Source organism: Dermacentor variabilis, chromosome 2 (assembly GCF_050947875.1).
Source record: "Dermacentor variabilis isolate Ectoservices chromosome 2, ASM5094787v1, whole genome shotgun sequence".
Lineage (NCBI taxonomy): Eukaryota > Metazoa > Arthropoda > Arachnida > Ixodida > Ixodidae > Dermacentor > Dermacentor variabilis.
In genome coordinates, this window is record NC_134569.1 from 250,461,612 (window position 1) to 250,481,758 (window position 20,147).

Consider the following 20,147-nt stretch of genomic DNA (forward strand, 5'->3'; position numbering starts at 1 on the left):
CCGCTTTTGGTATGCAGCAATGATGTTTGTAAACAAAATGTGAATGACATCCTGCTAAGAAATGGGCGGGTCTAGACAATCGGTCAGGCCAGAATTTTTGTGTCAAGAGCCCATGAAACGAGCATATCACAAACCAACACTTTATTGCAAAAATAGTACTTATGCAAGGTTTGTGCAAGGTATATGAGAAATGCAAGATAAATCGAAATAAAAGCACTTGAATAATTCCTAAAGCTACCAGAAAAAATTGTTAATGAACTAAAAATTGATCTGTAATGGCTAAAACATGCATAAACGAAATTCGTAAGTACGCATACAATGACGAACCGCTAGAACGCGAAGTGTCCTAAAGTATCTTATTTTGCACAGTAAAGAGCGCATGCTATCAGATGAACAGACTAGAGTTATTTAGAAATTGATATCACAGCAACTGCAAAAAGCAGAATGAAAATGCGAAATTTAATCGCATGGTATCTGCCTGTTACCAATAGCTCTGTTAGCTATGTTACCAATAATCTAGGATCTTGAAAAGAACAGAAACAGAAATTACAACACATACGATCAAAAATCTATGCTGTGATAAAAGAAAACAACGCAAACATGTTAAGTTTGAAAATATTGCCTGTACGGTACATAAAATATAGTAATGGCGAGAGAATTAAAAGAACCTTAAAACAAAAAAAAAACAATCTCGTGAATGATCTTAAAGAATACTCAACTAAGGAAATCCGTGTAACAAGTGGGCAGCACTGTAACTAAATTACAGCTGGGCAATTCAGAGTACGATAAGACTGAGTAACGCTTTACATAACTAAAATAATAATAATACTCTAGTACACGATAAATGAATGTGCAATCCTTATTATTACAAAATTGTATAAACCTGGCAATCGCTCGGCCGCATTTCGATGGTGGCTAAATGCGAAAACGCCCATGTACTTAGATTTAGATGCACGTTAATGAAACCAAGGTGGTCCAAATTTCCGCAGTCCCCCACTACGGCGTGCCTCATAATCAGAGTGGTTTCGGCGCGTAAAACTACATTATTGAATGCTTTAAACCTGGAAATTAACTGAAATGTACAAGAAGCTGTGCTTCAGTAACCAAGGGAGCAATGATCATAATACGAATCCGTTTATATAAGCAGCATTGTACAAAAAGCACAAATGTACCACTCTCGCAAAAACAGGCATAAGGTCGCAAAGAATCATTTGCAAACACATGAAGACATTAGTAGGCTTTCCACACATCTCCAGTCTCTTAAAGTAACTAAAAGAAATTGGCTCGCCATCCCGGCCCTGCGAAAGTGGATGTCCGGCCAAGCTGTTTAATACTACCACAACTGCTGTGGGGGTATGCAGTGCTTTACTGCTTTACAGTGGTGGTAATTTCAACAGCACGACGCCGCTCGTAGCGGTGCTGCAACAACACGGAAATCATGTGCTAGGCTGGTTATTCCATATACGCAAGGCTAGGAACATTACATCCCACGTCGTAAGCTGCCGTCGCGGTGGCAGCTTGCGCAGCAGTAATCGCTATCGGGAAACATATGCGGGGAGCGCTACGTGTTTTCCGTTGTTACCAGGCGCACGTTATCAATTATGTAGCTCGGATGCTTGTTCTCCGCTTGTTCTTTATTGAAAGGTATGCTGTTCTATATGTTGCATCCGCGCTTCCAAAGCATGTATGCAGTGTGCGCTTCACTTTGCTGAAGCCTCTGCCTTACGGGGGTACGAGCCGTCACTTCTGGCCCGGCACTGCCGCCGCGATCGGTCGGACGGACGGAAAAAACTTTAATGGAAAAAGGACCTGCGAGGTTGCCAGCCCGGGCTCAGGCCACCCGGGCATTGTGTGCGGTGAGGCATAGCCTTTCCACCGCTGCCCGGGCCCGCTGGATAGCCCATAATTGGTCGTGTAGTTCTGAGCTAGTGAGAGCGCTTAGCCATCGCTCCTCGAGAAGGTCCGGTTCTATCTTGTCCTCTACGTATACTGAACTGATCTGTGTGCACTTCCACAAGATGTGTGCCATGTCTGCGTGTTCATGTTTGCAGAGCTTGCAGCTTGCGTCTGGATATTGTGTTGAATTAATTCTGCTTAAGTGTACTGGGTTTTGGAACGTTCTGGTTTGCAATCTTCTCCAATCTGTTTCTTGAGACCTGTCGAGTTGTTTGTGGGGTTGTGGGTATGCTTCTCTTTGTTTCGTGTAGTGTGTCAGTATGTCGTGGTACGTGACCAGTCTGTCCCTGTCGTCTTTTATCGCTTCTTCGTCGTCGTCGCCTCCTCCGTCTTCTCCATCGCCTCCGCCGCAATCCTTCTCCCTTCCCCGGGGGTTGCGGAGTGTTGGGCCGTCACTGTCCGTGCCGCGGTGGGTTAGTTTTCGCGCGACTCGGTGGGCCTTCTCGTTGAGGTTGGGAGGGGCACTCATGGTAACTTCTCCCATGTGTGCCGGGATCCATTTGAGGTATTTGGGTGCAATTGTGCCGTTCTTAAAGTCTTCTGCTCTGTGGTTAAGGATTTTGGCCGCCTCGGTGGAGACCCAGCCCTTTGTGAAATTCCTAATAGCCGTCTTGGAGTCGCTGATTATTGTTCTGTATTGTTGCCGACCGCTGATTATAGCCAATGCGATTGCCGTTTCTTCCGCTGCCTCCGACGATCTAGTCCTTACGGAGCCCGCAGTCACGGTCTTTCCTTTCGTGCATACGACCGCCATTGCGAAGAGGGAGGTACCTTTGTCAGCGCCGACACCACCATTGTCGTCCCTGTGTCGGGGGTACCGCGCGGCGTCTACGAAGAGCACCCCCTCCCGCGCGCCGTGGTTTTTGAGAATCGTTTTCGCGCGGCATTTTCTTCTCTCGACATTGTGCACGGGGTGCATGTTCTTCGGGATATTTTCCGTGTTGATTGCGGCTCGGACGTCTGGGTGAATCTGCATCTTGGGGCCGTTCATTCCGTCGTAGTTTATGCCGATCTTTTCCATGATTTCTCTGCCCGCCTTGGTTCCGGAGAGTCTTTCGAGTTGCGCTATTCTCTGTGCTTCTGCGATCTCCTCCAGCGTGTTATGCACTCCGAGTTGTAGTAACCTTTCGTTTCTTGTGTATCGGGGGAGACCCAGTGCTGTTCTGTACGCTTTTCTAATGAGCGCGTCGATCCTGTCTTTCTCGGCCTTGTTCCAGTGGACGAATGCCGCCACGTACGCGACGTGGCTGATAGCGAAGGCCTGAACGAGCCGCACAACGTTTCTTTCTTTAATGCCCTTCCTGTTGTTGGAGACTCTCTGTATTAGCCGAATGGCCGCCGTGACTTTCTTTTCCAGGCGTGTTATAATGTCCGTGTTTGTTCCCCTGGCTTCGATCCAGAGACCCAGAACTCTAATCTTTTGGACCATGGGTATCTCCGTGCCTTTCCTCGTGGTTAATCTGATTCCCCTTTTGTGTAGTTCCGCTACGTCCCTGGACGGTTTGCCGAACCTCCTGGGACAGGGATACAAAAAATGCCGACTAAGTAGGGGCTAACAGCGTCGCTGTAAAAACCACTCTGCATTAGAAAAACCTTTCACACATGCAGCCCCGAGCCAATGCTTTACCAGTTCACCCTTAATTTCAGATCCAAAAATATTTGGCACACAATCCAGGCCGAGTTTTATTGATGAACAGCTTGGGAGCACACCGCTTCGTACTCTACAGTTCCGCTGGCAATGGCACTGCCGCACATGCTGGTACTTGAAATGTCTTCAATGCAGATACTTGCTGCCCTGGACAGGTAGGCCCAGATATTTACACTGGTGCTCCATTTCATCAAAGAGTACACGACATATTGCACTACGTTGGTAGTTGAAATGTTTTGAATGCAGATGCAGTGGCTTCACCAGGACGACTTATCTACATAACATATCTGACACATGTACGCGCTCACTCTCCACTTGGTAGCACTGAACTTTAAGTGTCCCCACTGGGTTTGCTTGCAAGTGGGCAGGCCTCACACTCAAATTTTTGCAGCTTCTAATGAAACATATAGCAGCACACTTAAGCTACAATGTAAAAAACATGCCAAATTTATGACTTAATGTAAGTGGCATGAGCACAAAATGTGCAACACTATATCCAAAAAAATGAACATAACCAATGCTAAATATAAAAATGTGTTGCGGAAATTGTTTTGAACAAGCTGTTCAATAATATGGGCACATAATATGTAGATCCCACATTAAGTATAGTAAGCATTTTAACTGTGTAATGGCAATGTAAATTGCGTTCACTCGCCCTTCCTGTGCTAGCAATCTGATTGCTTGCATTTCTTAAACGATTTGGAGGACGTCCTTAAAAGCAGATGAGGGAAGATGCCCCGATGTGTATCCACGTATTCTCCGCCCTTTCACCAGGAGACGCTGTGTTGATGCTAGTGGTTTTTATGCCACCTGTCATCTGTTTACAACCATTCAAGACACCACGCTAACTTACTAGGCGTTAGTCCGATGTCGCTGCGCTTATTGACACACTGTCGCCTTGTAATCACATTTTCAACTAAGACTTCCAGGTAGGGACAAATGTATGCAATTAATAATGCAGAAATCTATTCCCCAATACAAGGCTGAAATTGCTGTGCGAATAACCCATATCGCCGCAGATAGCTCTCCACACGCCAGTTACAAGAACTCTCGTGAGGTAACCTTCCAAGCGCTTCATCGCTAAAGCCCCAAGGCATTACTCATCGCATCGCCATTAGAAGAGCGCCAGCAACGGCTCGCGGATGGCGAGACAGCGCGTGTCCCTCGTGCGCTCGAGCACAGCAGTGCCCGAGTCCCGCCGTCCAATGAGAAGTCACGGCGTGGCTCCTGGTCTTCGGAGCACGTGAAAGTGTCTTCGGTGTGGAGATCCGACGTGAACGTAGGTAAGAGAACATATACCTATATTACCACATTCCTCAGGGGAAGTACTGCCACCGTAAACAGGCGATATTGAAAGCAAAATCATAGAGCTCGGCACTATAGGTACACCACAGGGAGCAGTGCTTTCTCCTTGCCTCTTTAATACCACCATGAGTGGCTTATCCCGACAGCTCAAAGAGATTCCTCATATCGGGCGCGCCATCTACGCCGATGACGTAACGATCTGGAGGTGCACTGGGTCGGATGGAGAAATTTCAGAATCACTGCAGGCAGCGGCTGACGCAGTGCAGAAACACGCTCGCAACAATGGCCTCAGCTGTTCGCCGAAAAAATCCGGATTGCTTATAGTCCGGTACGAATATCCCTCAAATCCGGCTGCCAATATGCCCGCACACACTCAGGTGCAGGTAGCTGGACAACCGGTCCCACTCGTTCCTAAAATCAGAGTGTTAGGATTGTGGATCCAGCAAAACACGCACAACCAAGAAGCCGTAGCACGACTTCAAACTACGGCTGGGCAATTACAGAACCTTCTTAGGAGGGTCTCCAACCGCCGGCACGGATTTAAGGAGAAAGATGCCTGCAGGCTAATCGAGGCTTTTTTTCTGAGCCGAGTGGCGTACGTCTGCCCTTACTTGCATCTCAGGAAGAGAAATTTGGAACGGATTAACCATCTAATCCGAACGTTATTCAAACAGGCTCTTGGGCTACCAAAATGGACTAATACGGAGGCACTCTTGAGTCTAGGGGTGCATAATAACGTTGACGAAATCATAGAGGCCCACAAATGGGCTCAAACAGTTCGATTATTCGGCATACAGGCGGGACAGCGGATGCTCGACACCTTAGGGTATCGCCCAGCCTTAGACATCCCGCAATGACTGCGGATACCTAACACTATCCGGACCAAGATCGTTATCCGCCCGCTTCCGAAAAACATGAGCACCGAAAACAGCGGTAGACCCAAAGGTAGGGCGGCGGGACTCTGGCAATGCTACAAAAACCAACCCGCCATATACGTGGATGCTGCTCGCACCAGTGATGGTCGACACACCATAGCAGTCACTAATAGCGACGGACACACGATCAGCTGTGTGACGCTAAACACATCTTCCATTGTGGAGGCGGAAGAGGCTGTCATCGCCATGGGCACCTCCATTCCGGGCACCAAGATTATTATATCCGACTCGAAAACAGCGATTCGTGACTACACCTCAGCTTTCATTCCCCTCGAGCATTCAGAATCATCAACAAAAACCTCAATCAATTGAAGTTGGTGTGGGTGCCCGCTCATGCGGGCAACCCTGACAATGAGGCCGCCCACCTAGCCGCCCGAGTAGCTAGTAACTGGGAGGTGGGCTTGCCCGACGGGGTTGACCGACATGAAGGTATCCACACCTATAACAAAATGACCGTTTATTACCGCTAATCCAGGCGAATATATCCATCCCCGCACAAGGCACTGACAAGAATACAGGCCACTAACCTCAGGAGAGTACACACTGGATCTGTACTTAGTCCAAAAAGGCTAGCTGCAATCACCGGTGGTGAATATCCACCAAACTGGAAACATTGTAACTGCCCCCTGGCGGACCAAGCTCACATGTTGTGGGGATGCCAAAAGAACCCTCTCCCGAGAGAACTCTTTAGGCGAGCTCCCTCACATGACGAGTGGGAGATGAAGACGAAAACTTCCAACCCGCAAGACCAGATACGGTTGGGGGAATGGGCTGATAGCGTCGCGGCAAAGCAGACGCCACGCTAGCCCACACAGCTGGGAAAGAAACCTCCACTCAAACTTGAGAATAAAAGTTTTCTGTCTCTCTCTCTCTCTCTATCGGTGTGGAAACGCGGTTCACTGTTGATAAGCTCCTGTTTACCCTGCTTGCAATTTGCGTGAAAGTACTTTAGGCTCGAGTTTCCGTGCACAATTTCGCCCAGAATAAACAAGTTTGTTTAGTGTGCTTCGTTGAAGAGTGCTACATTTCTGGTGGAAATGCGCGGTATGAGTTTGAGTCCCCAGTTCGTAAGAGAGCAGAGCACCGACCCTCAGCGATTAGAATCCAGAGAACTGACTCTAGTACACCAGCGCATAACCCGCTGCCTCCGAGGAGACCCGCCCGAGTTAGGACTGCCTGTTGCTACAGCAATACAGGCAACAGTGACCAGCGACGGTGCGACCATGACCAGCCCGGTGGAATCGTCTCAGCTCATCGTGTACCCACCACGCACGCACCAATCCTTCCACGGCAATACGTTCGAATATGTGGAAGACTGGTGAGAATACTTCGTGCGAGGCACAGACTTCAGCGGCTGGGACAAGGCAAGGAAGCTTCGCAACTTGTACTTCGCGTAAGAAGAGTCAGCGAGGACACGGTACGTGAATCATGAAGCAGCGCTATCTTCATGGGCAGAATTTCTAAGACGGTCGCTTGCCACGTATGCCACCACCGATCGGCGAGAGAAGGCATAGCACGCTCTCCGAGCTAGAAACCAGCGCACTAACGAGTGCTCGTAACTGGCATGTGGAGAGCTCTCTGTGGCATTACATGGCAATATTACATGAACTCTAAGCAGCAAGTTCTATATATGTTTACCCATGAACTTACTTAATGAACCGACATCCCTAAATGTTTAAGAGGTTCGTGTGACGCACGCTTGGAAAATTTGTTGCACAAGGCCAAGAACAGCGGATGCCTTGTTGCACGAAGTGCACGAACAGCGCACGAATCGAAAAAACCGCGCGAGCGCTCCCGCAACTCCGTGCGTACACATGACACACGCACGAACTCGGCGTCTGCCGAGTTCGAGGCCGCGCAGAACGGAGACGGGCACCAGTCACAAACAGCAAAAAATACTGACTACCAGGAGTAACAGGATATTTTACGCCAAGGGTGTTCATGACTCACAAGAGCAGCATCCACTAGTAAGTTATAAATAGATATGCGGCATTCGATTACGAACTACAGAAACTATAACAAGGTCAAAGCTTTAGAAGCACCGAAAAGTATCGCTAGCATGCCGAGGCGCCGAAGAAAAACGCATTCGGTTGTCTCATGTTTGACACAAAGTTCCTCTTAAGACCATGAAGAATCAGTCACGTAGGATAAAATGGGCCAAAATGCAATCGAAGCTGAATCGCAAGCGATAACAGCACGGTGTTGTTCAAACAATATTCTACGACTGCGCTCTAGGCCAGGGCACGGAAATACGACGGGCACTTCACCTCATGTCTTGCGCTACCGTACTCGTGATGAACATTAACAAAGAGCCCGTTTGTCAGTTCTCTTGTCTGCAACATTATTGCTAAACGGAAGAGGGAAATACCACAATGAGTGGTATCTAGAGAATATTGGCAATGTGCGGGTGAATTGGCATTGCCGCCTTGCTTCGCATCCTGCAAAACTTTAGTTTCACGCATGTCGGCCAATCCCGATGCCAGGCACCCAAAATCAACATTTCGTTTCTTTCATTAATGCTGCTCTTAACGCCTTTACTACAATGTCCCTGAAAAGGCGCCTCACCTAGCCATAGCGACATGACAATGAGCTTGAAGAGCAAATTAGTGCCCTACACTTGGCGCTCTCGAATGAAAAAATCAGCTGCTCCCCAAATTAAAATCATACAAACAAATCGCTGCACATGCAGTGCCAAGTAAGACAACAAAGCACACTGCTTACTTGACAAAAGACAGCGCGACCGAAAACACTGAGAAACACACGACTGCTCACACTAGTGCAATTGCGGAACTATGCACAGACCGCTTTCACATGGCAACCTTGGCTACAGCTTATTGGGGCTCAGCTGCTCTACAAATTAAAATCATACAAACAAATCGCTGCACACGGAGTGTGAAGTACGACAACAAAGCACAATACTTGCTTCACAACGGACAGCGCAACCGACAACAGTGAGAAACACATGACTGTCCAAACGAGAACGATTGCAGAACTATACACAGACCACATTCACACGGCAGCCACGGCGGCAACCACGGCAGCCTTCGCCACACGCTTGGTCATGCGACCGATGTAACGACGGTATCATATCGCCACCTTGCGCAAGGTCGGATTGTGTTCACGGGCTGTTGAAGCGCCGTGGTGTGAGCGCTTGGCGTGCGCGTCGGCGTGTCGTGCAAGATGAGCGTTTCTGTGTATCGACTGTGAATCATGTAGCGCAGAGCCAGACGCCACCCTCTCCTCCGTTGTTCTTTCGCGCACTTGCTCACTTGCTCGATATGCCGCCGCGACTCAAACCAGAGCAGTGAGCTGGCCGTACCCGTTGTGCATTTCGCAGGCCTTTCAGTTCGGACGCCCTCAGTGCCGCATCATTGTGGTTACCTAGAGAAATTTCAACAAGAGCGGACACTCCCGTAGAGACCAGCTGCCGAATTGACTGCAGTACACCAAGCGGATGGTATTAACACCTTCCGGTTTCGGGCGCGCGCGTTTTGAACACCAGTTGGTACACGCCACGCTGGCTCCGCTGAGCGGCGCGGCATATTTTTTTTTTTCGCTTCTGCTGAACCCCGCATGGTCTTAGCGTGGGATCGTTTCATCATTTAGTAAAAATGATTGCGAACGACCTTTACAAGACTCCGCCGAATCTGTCAGGTGCAATTTCATAAGGAAAACGCAAAACGTCTTCTGCAATGATGAATTGTTTACGTTGCTCTATATAAATGCTCGTTCCGGGCTTGTGCATTCATACAAAGTTGTGAAACCAGGTAAGCAGCAGTCGTTGCCGTACGAAGTTTCACGGGATGCCATCAGCTGAAAGAAAGTAAATTGCAAGCATTTATCATATTGGTATATTGACCTAACAGGAGTATTGCGTGATAGAGGCGAAACGTGCGTAAGTGGTGAATGAGCGGCATTACAGATAAATTCACTTTTACGTACATTTCGCAGCGAAGACTCCTCCGAAACAATGCCATAAAATCTGAAGAAAACATCCGATTTTCAAGCATCCCTCCCTTCCCGGGCATCATTTCCTGGACTTTAAGAGCATAAATACACGGGTGATGCGCGTTTCCAAAAGAACTTGGCCTCAGTCGACGCGATGGTACGCCAAGTACACAGAGGTGGCTACAACACAGGCTCAGCCAGACCATGGTCGGTATAACGTAAAACTATTCCGTTCTGTTTCTATTCCAACATGGCCGACACCGCTCGCTCATTATTCGAATTTTTTGAGGCCGCGCCCATTTTTCCTGCCTGTCAAGCGACGTCAGGAATGCACAAAAACTGCCACGTCAAAGTGACGTTTACGCACTCATTATGCTAAATTATGCCGAACAAACCCGGCAAATTCGTGGAATAACCGGTGAGTGCCCCGTTCTGTTTGGAATAGAAAAAAATGGCGGCCTTCGTGATTGCGTTGGCGGCGGCGGCGGCGGCTCGTCTGTCCGGGCGCGGGAGGAGGGAGCCCGAGGATGCGTTTGACATGCCAGACGATCAGTTTCGGCGGCACTTTCGCCTGAAGAAAGAAACTGTGCGGTGGCTGTGCGACGAAGTGGCGGAGGAACTCGGAGGCGTGAGAACTTCAGCGCTGTCGGTGGAGCGGCAAGTGTTGTGCGCGTTGCGATTCTTCGCAACGGGCAGCTTTCAAGCCTCGGTAGGGAGCGAAGAGACGATCGGCGTGACCCAGCCTGCGGTCAGCAAGTGTGTGCGACGCGTGGCGGAGGCAATCGTCCATGCCGGGGCCCGCAACAAGTGGGTCCATTTCCCGAGGACGTCGGTGGAGAAGGCGGCCGTGAAGGAAGGGTTCCTTCGACGCGGCTCCATTCCCGGCGTCATCGGATGCGTGGACGGCAGCCTGATAGCCATCATCGCACCGAAGGGCGAGCAGAAGGCGGCATTCATGTGCCGCAAAGGCTATTACGCCCTCAACACAATGTTCGTAAGTGTCTTAATTTTTGTCTAATTTGCCCGTCATAGCAACGCGTGGCTTATGCTGCTGCTGTGCGCGCTCTCGTCAGATCTGCGACGCAGGCATGCGGATCCTCGCCGTCGACCCTCTGCGACCGGGGTCAGACCACGACGCCCACGTCTGGAGAACTACGTGGTTGCGTCGTCGGTTCCTGGAGGGGCATATTGCCAAGGCCGGCGAACACCTCCTCGATGAGCAGCGGGAAAATTTTGTACAGTTGCAATTCTGGCAGCATGCAGCAAAGCGTGCTCGCGCCGTAGGAGAATATTGAAGCCCGAACCCCTTATGTCATAGTCGGGTTATTAAGTATAGGCGAGATGTAGAAATTTTCCAATGATATCTGCACGAAACAAAGTGACAACACACCTGCGTTGTACTTTAAACTAATTTTTAATGTGAGTGTACAGTGCACGCGTTGTCACATTCTTTTTTACACTGACCGTCATTTGTGAATGGAGACTACACAAAGAGCTGCCTTGCTGCAAATAGGGATGCTATGTCCCAGCTATTGTTATCTGTGATCACAGCTGCGTCAGGTGCTCAGCCTGTATATTTCTTTATTGCAGCCTTTCTGTAGTAGGTGCGTTTTACATGACCCATGCTTCGCCTACTAAACTTTGTGCAGAGTTCATACCATGTTTTATGATCCTGCAGGTGACAGCGGCTACCCCCTGGAACCATGGCTCCTGACCCCAGTCACAGGCCACCCTCCCATACACACTGCAGAAGGCAGGTACAACACTGCACATTCTGCCATGCGGTCCGTAGTAGAGCGGTGCATTGGGCTTCTGAAGAGCCGCTTTCGCTGCCTTCAGCGGTACCGCGCCCTCCACTACGAGCCAGAACGCGCTGCCAACATCGTTGCAGCATGTGCAGTGTTGCACAACTTGTGTCTTGATGGTGACGTGTTGTTGGATGATGTTAGTGATGACAGCAGCAACAGCAGCAGTGATGATGAAAGTGGCAACCCCTCCCCACAGAGAGTTCCCCGAGTGAGGGCATCACGCATGATGTACCTGAGAGGCTGTGCTGCCCGGGATAGGGTTATTAGCTCATTTGGCACGACACGGCAGCAGCACCAGCACTACCTGAAAAGGGTGCGAAGGCGGCTGCGTCGACAGCAGCGCCGACAGCAGCAATAAACACGTGCCTGACACTGCAGGCAGGTGTTTTTTACTGCCTGCATATTACTAATAGAGAGCAGGAACCAATGTGAAGAAATGTGTGCAATTAGTGGATAGCGTGCTGTTTTTTTAACAAATCTGCTCAATCATAACCAGCGTTTTGACGTGTCCTCTGCCAGTGAGCTGTTACTACCGGAGATGATTGCATCATTCCACTGTGACACTACATGAGAGCCTTTCATTTAGTACCTGTGGATAGAACACTTTGTGTTCATCAGCAGAAAGTTGTAGCCACTTCTCTGGGCAGCTGGGGTTTGCCAAATGATTTGCTGCTGTTGCTGTTGCTTCTGTCATCACCGACACTGTCACCGCCATCTGCACTGTGCATGGGAGGCTGGTCTTCGTCTCCTCGCTTCCTATTTGGGCTGCTGCTAAGCACAACACTTCTCGCTCCACCATGTGTACTGTTCTCACGCACCTTGTAGGTCCTGCGCTATTTTGCCACACAGCCACCGCACAGTTCCTTGACAGAAGGCCAAGTTATGCCGAAAACAATCGCCTGGCATGTCAAGCGCGTTATTCTCCCTTGGGAGAGTGTACATATGTAAATAGTTCTGAAATTGAAGGAACACACATTGTAAATATTCATTTCAAGTGCCACTTGCATTGTTTAAAATTGTTTATTTATATCTGCATTGTAAATAAAACCATGTGACCCATCTTCAATGTCATCTTTCATCAAAGCAAATGACAGACAAGCACACAGAGCATGACTTCATGGCGCCAAAATAGCCGTGTGATGTTCACTACATGGGACCCAGTACACTACCAATGGGCCGTTGGCAGGTGTTAAACTGCATAAATATGACACGAGCATAATGATGTTTTTTTGAACTCGCACACAACCATTTATCTTCATTCAGCAACTTAACAGCAAGAAAGATGTCTATTATGTAGTCAGCGTGTTTGTAGCACGAAATAGTTCAATGACTAGTGCCGTCACATGCTTTTAAGGAAGGACAAGTGAGAAAACGTTTATCACTTCAACGGTATTTCATATAACGGCTGCAAGAGCAGTCTGGCAGCGAATGTCAAAATAGTGGCCACATCGATGGCTCCATTATGTATGTAAAAAACTGTGCTCAACTACAATGGGGACTAGATTGTACTGCTATCATAGGTAAGGACACCTGAAATATCACAATAACTATCACAAGTAAGAGGCGCTTGGTGTTAAAAAAAATTCCAATTCGGCTACTTTGCATTGCGTAGGCACGAAATGTTTGACATTGTAAACATGACATACATATGGCATGAAAATTCATTTCCAGTTATCACAGCATTGTAGTTAAGTGCACCTGTATGGGTGCGAGACAATCTCGAAGTTGCTGTAAAAGTGATTGCATAGTGTATATCTTCCTTGGAAAAACGGTGCGCATTGAAACATATCAGTAACAGCAAAACACAAGTGAACAACACCTAACGGAAATATGGCAAAAATTCTACATATAATTTATAACGTCTCACTTGGGCAAACTTGCACTGCAAGTGAAAATACACATGAAAAGAAATTACCTTGAAAAAAAATGATTAGGTACAGAAATGTAGGGAAAACAGTCATATCATCCTTTAGTGCTACATACAAAAAAAACACGCATTTGTGTTTCAAGTGACATCACAGCACTATCAGCTTTCGTTGCCATGGTCACACATGACCTGCACATAATTTCACAAGACTGGCTACAACTCGGCACAACAGCTTTCGAGGACGTATGGGCACCACCACCAAATGCTGCAGCGGTGATTTGAACGGAAAGATGGGCAACACTTGTACCTATTAGTACTAAACGATGACATGGGGGGGGGGGGGGGGGCTCCTGGCTGGCGAAGTGTTGTCGCGATGAGGCCGGTGGCGTCTCTCAAACCACGTATCTCTGCTGCCAGCTGCTGCTGCACCACCCGGGTCGCCCTCAGCTCCTCCACCAGCTGCTGATGATGCTGCGAAACAAATTCACTCACTTAAGCTGCAGGTTATGCAATGTAAACGTTTATTTGCACTGTTTGTAAGTGCTACAGGTTCAGCAAGGTTACTCTTGAGGGCAGCGAGATCATTTACATATGACATGAGAAATGGCCTTGCAAACGTATATGGTCTGTTATGTTTAAAACATGTGAAACGTAGCGAATCCTACCAAGCTGCCTCTGCCTGTCAGAAGACAGTATTCGTGACTAGTTAAATTGTTAAACGAATGATGATCATGCTGTGGTGATAATGCAACCATGGAAATGTTTTGTAAGTTGCTATGTGTTAAAGAACACCTCAAAGGAGATGTATAAACGTGCATGAACCAATGAGCCAAATGACTACAGATGCCTCTGATGTGTAATATGATGGTTGTAATGTACATTAAAGTGCATGAACCAATGAGCCAAATGACTACAGATGCCTCTGATGTGTAATATGGTTGCAATGTACATTACCATGCGCACTAATCACCTCTTTAAAGAATGACCTGGCCAAGTTGTACGTACCTGCCTATTTTGCTGCAGCAGCAGCTGGTGGAAACTGGCGGCCTCCGCGTTCGCTGCCTCAGCCAGCTGCCCCTGCCACGCATACTCGGCGGCTGCCCTGCAGGCCGCATCCTCCAGCGGCTGTTGGCGGAGTATCTGTACCGCCCGCACGGGGGAATGTACCACTGCGCAGCAGTGTGTCGCAGAGAAAAAAAAAATGAGCCTCTGTTACAGACCACCTTCGATTTAAAACATGACCTACATTCGGAGATAGTTGCGATCGTTTATAGAAAATGTTTACTTACCAGCTATCTGTTGAGATGCCTTCCAACCTTCATCGATTCTTCCGTATCCTATGCGAATAAAAGCAAAAGTGAACACCATGCGATCACCGCAGATGTTCAGATGCTACTGCTCAGTCACTAAGCACAAGAAAGAATGATGTGTTTACTCACCGAGCACTACGCTTTCACAGTCTTCATGATGTTCACAGCTTCGAGAATTCTTCTCGGGCGAAAGTACCTCGTACGCCGAGATTTCATCTAATCAGGCAGCGTTACGGACAAAAATACGCCAACAGCGGCCCACAGAACCGATCAGCTGTTTTCACGTAGCCGCCATCTTAAGTGTGCGTAGCAAAAAGGATTGGATGCGGAATTGCCACATGTGTGGCTATGACTCGAAAAATTAAAATATTTGTGTTTACTTTCAAGCGCGCTTCAACTTCTCTTGCGTTAAAAGATTACAAAACACATTTACTCTCAGTGACACACAATTGTTCTTTTATCAGACGTTCATATCTAAATGTCACTTGCTATACGGTCCCTTTGCAAATAAAAAACAAGCAAAACATGCTTCCGGCAACGATGGAGGCTGCTGATTGGGCAGATTGAAAAACGTCGCTGGTTCCCGCCCCCATACGCAGAAACTGTCGCGTCATTTTGACGTCCGGAGTTTTGAACACTTTTTGTTTGGAATAGAGTTACGTTATCGCGCCCCATGTTACACGCTCGCAAAATGATTTCTAATCGCACTCAAGTCACATTCGTGGGCGCAAAGCCTGTTTTCAGTCGCTCAGAATAGATAAATATCAAGTTCTTGAGCTCCTCCGTGTTATCTTTTACGCGTCTTGGCAGCGCAAACAACACTCCCGTGTTATCCCTTTTGGCAATCGCTCGTCGCGTTTTTGACAAGCGTGAGTACTAAAATAAGGTGTATGTTGTTACAGGGCTATAATATATGTCACAACCGTGTCCTACCAAAATTCAGTACACGCAAAACTAACTCAATATGGCTGGCTTGCTTCTTTGCTAACAGCTTCACAACCCCAGGCGCGGCGAGCATGCCTCAAAATATCCCAAAAATTTACCAAATGAATTACAATACTTTTTCGAGTCAGAGAATGCGTCACGAACTTCTACCACTAAGGTTCAGTACACGCGAAACTAACTGCGGCACACGGCCGAGCTGCTTTTCGCTAACTGCGCCTCTACACCGAGCGCGGCCAGTGTGCTTGAAAAGTGCCCCAAAAAGTAGCGAAATTAGTTACAATAATGTCTGGGGTCAGAGGAAGCGCCAGAACTTCTGCCGGTAAGATTCAGTACACGGGAAACTGCGTCACACGGCCAAGATGCTTTTCGTCACAAAGCCAGGTGCGGCGAGCGTGCCCAAAAACTACCGAAATAAGTTTTAATTATGCTTGGGCTCATACAAAACGTAGCAAACATCTCCCCGTACAAATAATTAGCTCAAATTAACTCAAATTAGCTAGGCTTAGACGGCGGAGCTGTCTTTCGATAACTGCGTCACTATATAGGTTCAGTTTTGTGCAGCAAGCCTAAATGTGCTTGAAGTGCGTCACAGACTGCCAAACAAAATTTCTCACCTTTCTGTAGACCACTAGTGCAGCTGTGCCGTGTCGAAATGCAGACGGAACACAAAAGAACGCCGGGAGCCCAAAAAACTGGCCACCTCCAAAAGAGACGTGTCGCCGATCACGCGAACTGTAGATGCACAGCCAGCCTCGCTCACTCCTGCTGCTTGTCTGGCGCATGACGTATGCACGCGCGTCTGGCGTGCCGCTAGCTTGTTGCTAGGCAACGCAACAAAGATAAGTTGCAAAGTATAAGTTCATTTACACGCAAAGCTTATTCACTTTTAGTGGGAAAGAATAAAAAAAAATAAAACGTTATCTCTAAGTTTATTACACATTACTTTTTTTCTGATGCTCGCGTCAACGAACGGATGAAGGTGAAACTAGGCGCGACGTGTTTCCTGTTGCCAGTTTTTGAAGAGTGTCCCCTCTTGTTGAATTAATTTCTCTATGGTGGTTACACGAACGGCGCGCCTGACCATGCGTGTCCACACCCAGCTATGCGCCCAAGCGTGCCGAGACCATACCGTTGAGTCCCATGAATATTAAAGCGAATAGCTTACTGTCTCCTGTTGTTCTTGTGCTTGTTTAGAGGTCAGTAGTTGGTCGTAAGTACTGAAGATGTGCAAGGAACACGTTCGTTTGTACTTTTGCTCTCTCGCCAACTATACTTCGCCCGCTCTCTCTCGTTCTTTCATTCGCTCGCTCATTCGGGCTATTCGCTTGCACTGACATTCATCGACGGTGGTTTCTGCACATTGTTTTTGTATACGTTGTGCTCACAGTAGAATTTTCTGCAGAGCTCCATTCCTACAGTAATGGATGTATGGAGGCATTCCTTCGGTGCCATCGAAACTGATGTTCCCTATTTTACTCGATCCCTTTATTCATGCGCAATATAGAATAAGCCTTATAAATGCACCGCATGAGAATGCTCACGAAATGAAACAGGGGAAAGATTAACATGCCATCGGCAAATTACGTCTTATTGTGTAAGAAACTGTTAAAAAAACGCGTAATAAGTAAACAAATCAATTAGGTCGGGCACTGCGCTCAGTGTGTAGCAGCTCTTTGAATTTTGTTGCATATCCTTCAGTGCCTGCGTGCGATGGTAAGTTGTTCCATTCTACGATAGTCCTCGGTATGAATACATTTGCAAAACAATGAGAGTGACATATGGATCGTTTCCATTTGTACCAGTGGTCATGACAAAAAAATTACTGCAAGGCACTGAAAGAAATCGTCAGAAAGAATTGAATGATGGTAAAGTTCATGAAAAAGCCAAAGCTATTTAAGTAGAGGATGCACTGTCAGAATCAGCGCTAAGACCCGCATGGTCTACTCACTAGCAGCGCTCCCCCGAAGTCGATGTGTAGCCGTTGTCCGCGTCACAAAGAGTGGCTTCAATGATACTACACTCGCGCACCATTCCTTCGTGGCCTGTTGCGGCGTCAATTTGGTTCGCCATCGTTTGTCTCTTCCGATATTAGGTAAACACCACAAAATGCTTCTTTTTCCTTGCCGAACTCATGCTCATGCAGGTCGAATACAGCAGCAATTGACACGAGTGCCGCTTGATAAATGCAGAATTCTCGCGCCGAGAACGGCGCCATCGAAATTCCAGCACGCCAACTGAACAGATATGGCTACACTTAAGAAAACGTTTTCGAAACATATTCGCCGCTCGTTTTTAAGCTATATTGCTTGCGATGTTTTTAATGCGTCGAGTTTGGTCAAAAATCTGTTGGAGACGTTGAATCCATTAATACGAAGTTTTGAAGACTTTGTGTGCTACCTGGGCAGCCGCATACGAATGGCCTTACGGAGCTCCTGAACAAGCCCCTCGCCGAGATACTGGCAATGTACGTCGACGTTGAGCACAATACGTTAGATATGGTCCTGCCGTATGTAACCTTCGCTTAAAATCAGGCATTGCAAGAAACAATTCAAATGACGCCGTTCAAGCTAGTTTACGGAAGGAACCCGACAACGGCTTTAGGCGCCATGCTGCTGCACGTCACCGACGAAGAGAATCTCGATGTCGCCGCCTATCTCCAGCACGCCGAAGAAGTCTCACAGCTCGCCCGCCTGCCCATCAAGAATCAGCAGAGGACCCAAAGCCGGCACTACAATCGTCGACAAGGAAACGTGGAATACGAGCCTGGCGACCGTGTTTGGGTTTCAAACCCGACACGCCGACGAGGACTTGGTCAGACGCTTTTACGCCGCTATTTTGGACCCTACAAGACAATCCGATGCATTGGTGCACTCGACTATGAGGTCGTGTCAGACGGCATTTTGCTATCACAGCGGCGCAAGTCACGACCTGAATAGTCCATGTTGTGCAACTTAAGGCGTTCTACCAGCGCCAACCAACTTCGGAACTTTCCACAGCTGAACTTTGGACTTTGTTGTTCTTGTGGTGTATTGCTTTACACTTTGTTGTTTCGTTACTGTGTAACAAGATTCATTTTGTTTTTTGCTCTCTTGTTATGTTCGTAGCAACGGGACGGTGCTTTTAGAGATGGGGACATTGCGCGTGTACTTGTTTAGCTTATTCGGGTGACCGCTTTTCACTGTCTAGCAAATGTTATCTCTCAGCGCGGGACGCGCCCGCAATTATGGGAAGTTGCTCGAATGTTATAGATTGCCCTATGTGCTTTCTGTTGTCACCGAAGCTTGTGTAATGTGATTGCTTGTGCGACGCAAATTCTGTAGAATTTTCTGGAAGACACGTTGGCACCAGCGATTACTCTGGAACCTTCGGCAACTCATGTACATAAACTGATGCGCTTGACGACCGATGAGATTTTCGACCATCACCCACTGTGTTCGCCCCTATCGCAGTTCTTTGAGTGTAGCCTGTTTTTAAGAGTGCATGATCGCCCCATAAAACACTAGTTTCGCCATTCCCAGTTTTGATATTTTTTTCATCGTCAGTACAACGTTACGATATCTTTTACAATAGTGAAAGCAAGCTAGTGGGTGTTTAATTTTTCAATTATTTAACGGTTGCCTTTGTGTGGATTGGTATAATGCGGTTATCACCGCCTACAGGGCCAACCCCTTGCAGGCGTCGGCAACCTACGGCACACGCCGAAGCGTCAAAAGCGTTGGTTTGGAACAAGGTGAAGCCTGACGACGGGTAACGCTTTCGTCCACTGCCGGTGCTAGAAGTTCAGCGACGCGTGGCGAAGCTTTGCCAGCGTGCAGCAATGAGAGGCTGTGACGCGTCGCTGGCGTCAACTAATCGGAGGCTGCGAAGCCTCCGGCTGCTATGCCTCTGATGACCGCCCATGCGAAGATGCTGACACCAACGATCGTGTGAGTACTTTGGACGCACGACAGTGTTTCTGAAAGACGGTGTTCTAAAAGTAGGCCGACAACGGCACGAACGACGACGGTGAGTTGTGGCGGTGCGACCTAGATTCGAACCGACTTCGAACGACACCGACAAATCCAACCTGCTCACTGGGTTCCGCCGGTCCCTCAGTGTGATCGTCTGCTGAAACTTCCAACCGAATCGCGATTGTCGCAACGTCTGTGCTTCGTGTATGTGTATTTTGCTGTGCTCGAAACGAATGGAAACATGCTTACAAACCCCGAAGTCTGGATAATCAGCACTCGCCTACCACCAATGTTGCTCGCGTTATGCGTAGGCCTAGCGCGTCCATAGAGTTCGTAACTGGCGAGCGAACGAGCACAGATGAGAAGCTTTGTCGAAGGAAACGAACTTTCAGGTGCGTTTGGCACTAGAGCGATTCAAAATATGGCATACCTGACTTCGAGTGGTGTATGATGTGGCGAATGAACCGTGTGGAAC

At 48.0% G+C, this 20,147-nt stretch overlaps 1 protein-coding gene across 1 annotated transcript; it reads right to left on the minus strand.

The window, feature by feature from the left end:
* Positions 1–13,645: 13,645 nt before the first annotated feature.
* Positions 13,646–14,939, minus strand: LOC142570763 (uncharacterized). The gene is made up of 4 exons (XM_075679101.1): positions 14,757–14,939; positions 14,473–14,636; positions 13,866–13,938; positions 13,646–13,656 (listed from the first exon to the last, which is right to left on the minus strand). The coding sequence occupies exons 1-4, from the start codon at positions 14,833–14,835 to the stop codon at positions 13,646–13,648; spliced, it is 327 nt and encodes a 108-aa protein (XP_075535216.1). The 5' UTR covers positions 14,836–14,939.
* Positions 14,940–20,147: the final 5,208 nt, after the last annotated feature.

Bases quoted from the DNA above. Each gene is read 5' to 3' on its own strand.
- LOC142570763 (XM_075679101.1), bottom strand. From the start codon at position 14,835: ATGGTGTTCACTTTTGCTTTTATTCGCATAGGATACGGAAGAATCGAT. The intron at 14,637-14,756 runs GTAAGTAAACAT...ACTGCTGCGCAG, and splicing joins GGCATCTCAACAGATAGCTG to TGGTACATTCCCCCGTGCGG. The intron at 13,939-14,472 runs GTACGTACAACT...TTTGTTTCGCAG, and splicing joins TGCTGCAGCAAAATAGGCAG to CATCATCAGCAGCTGGTGGA.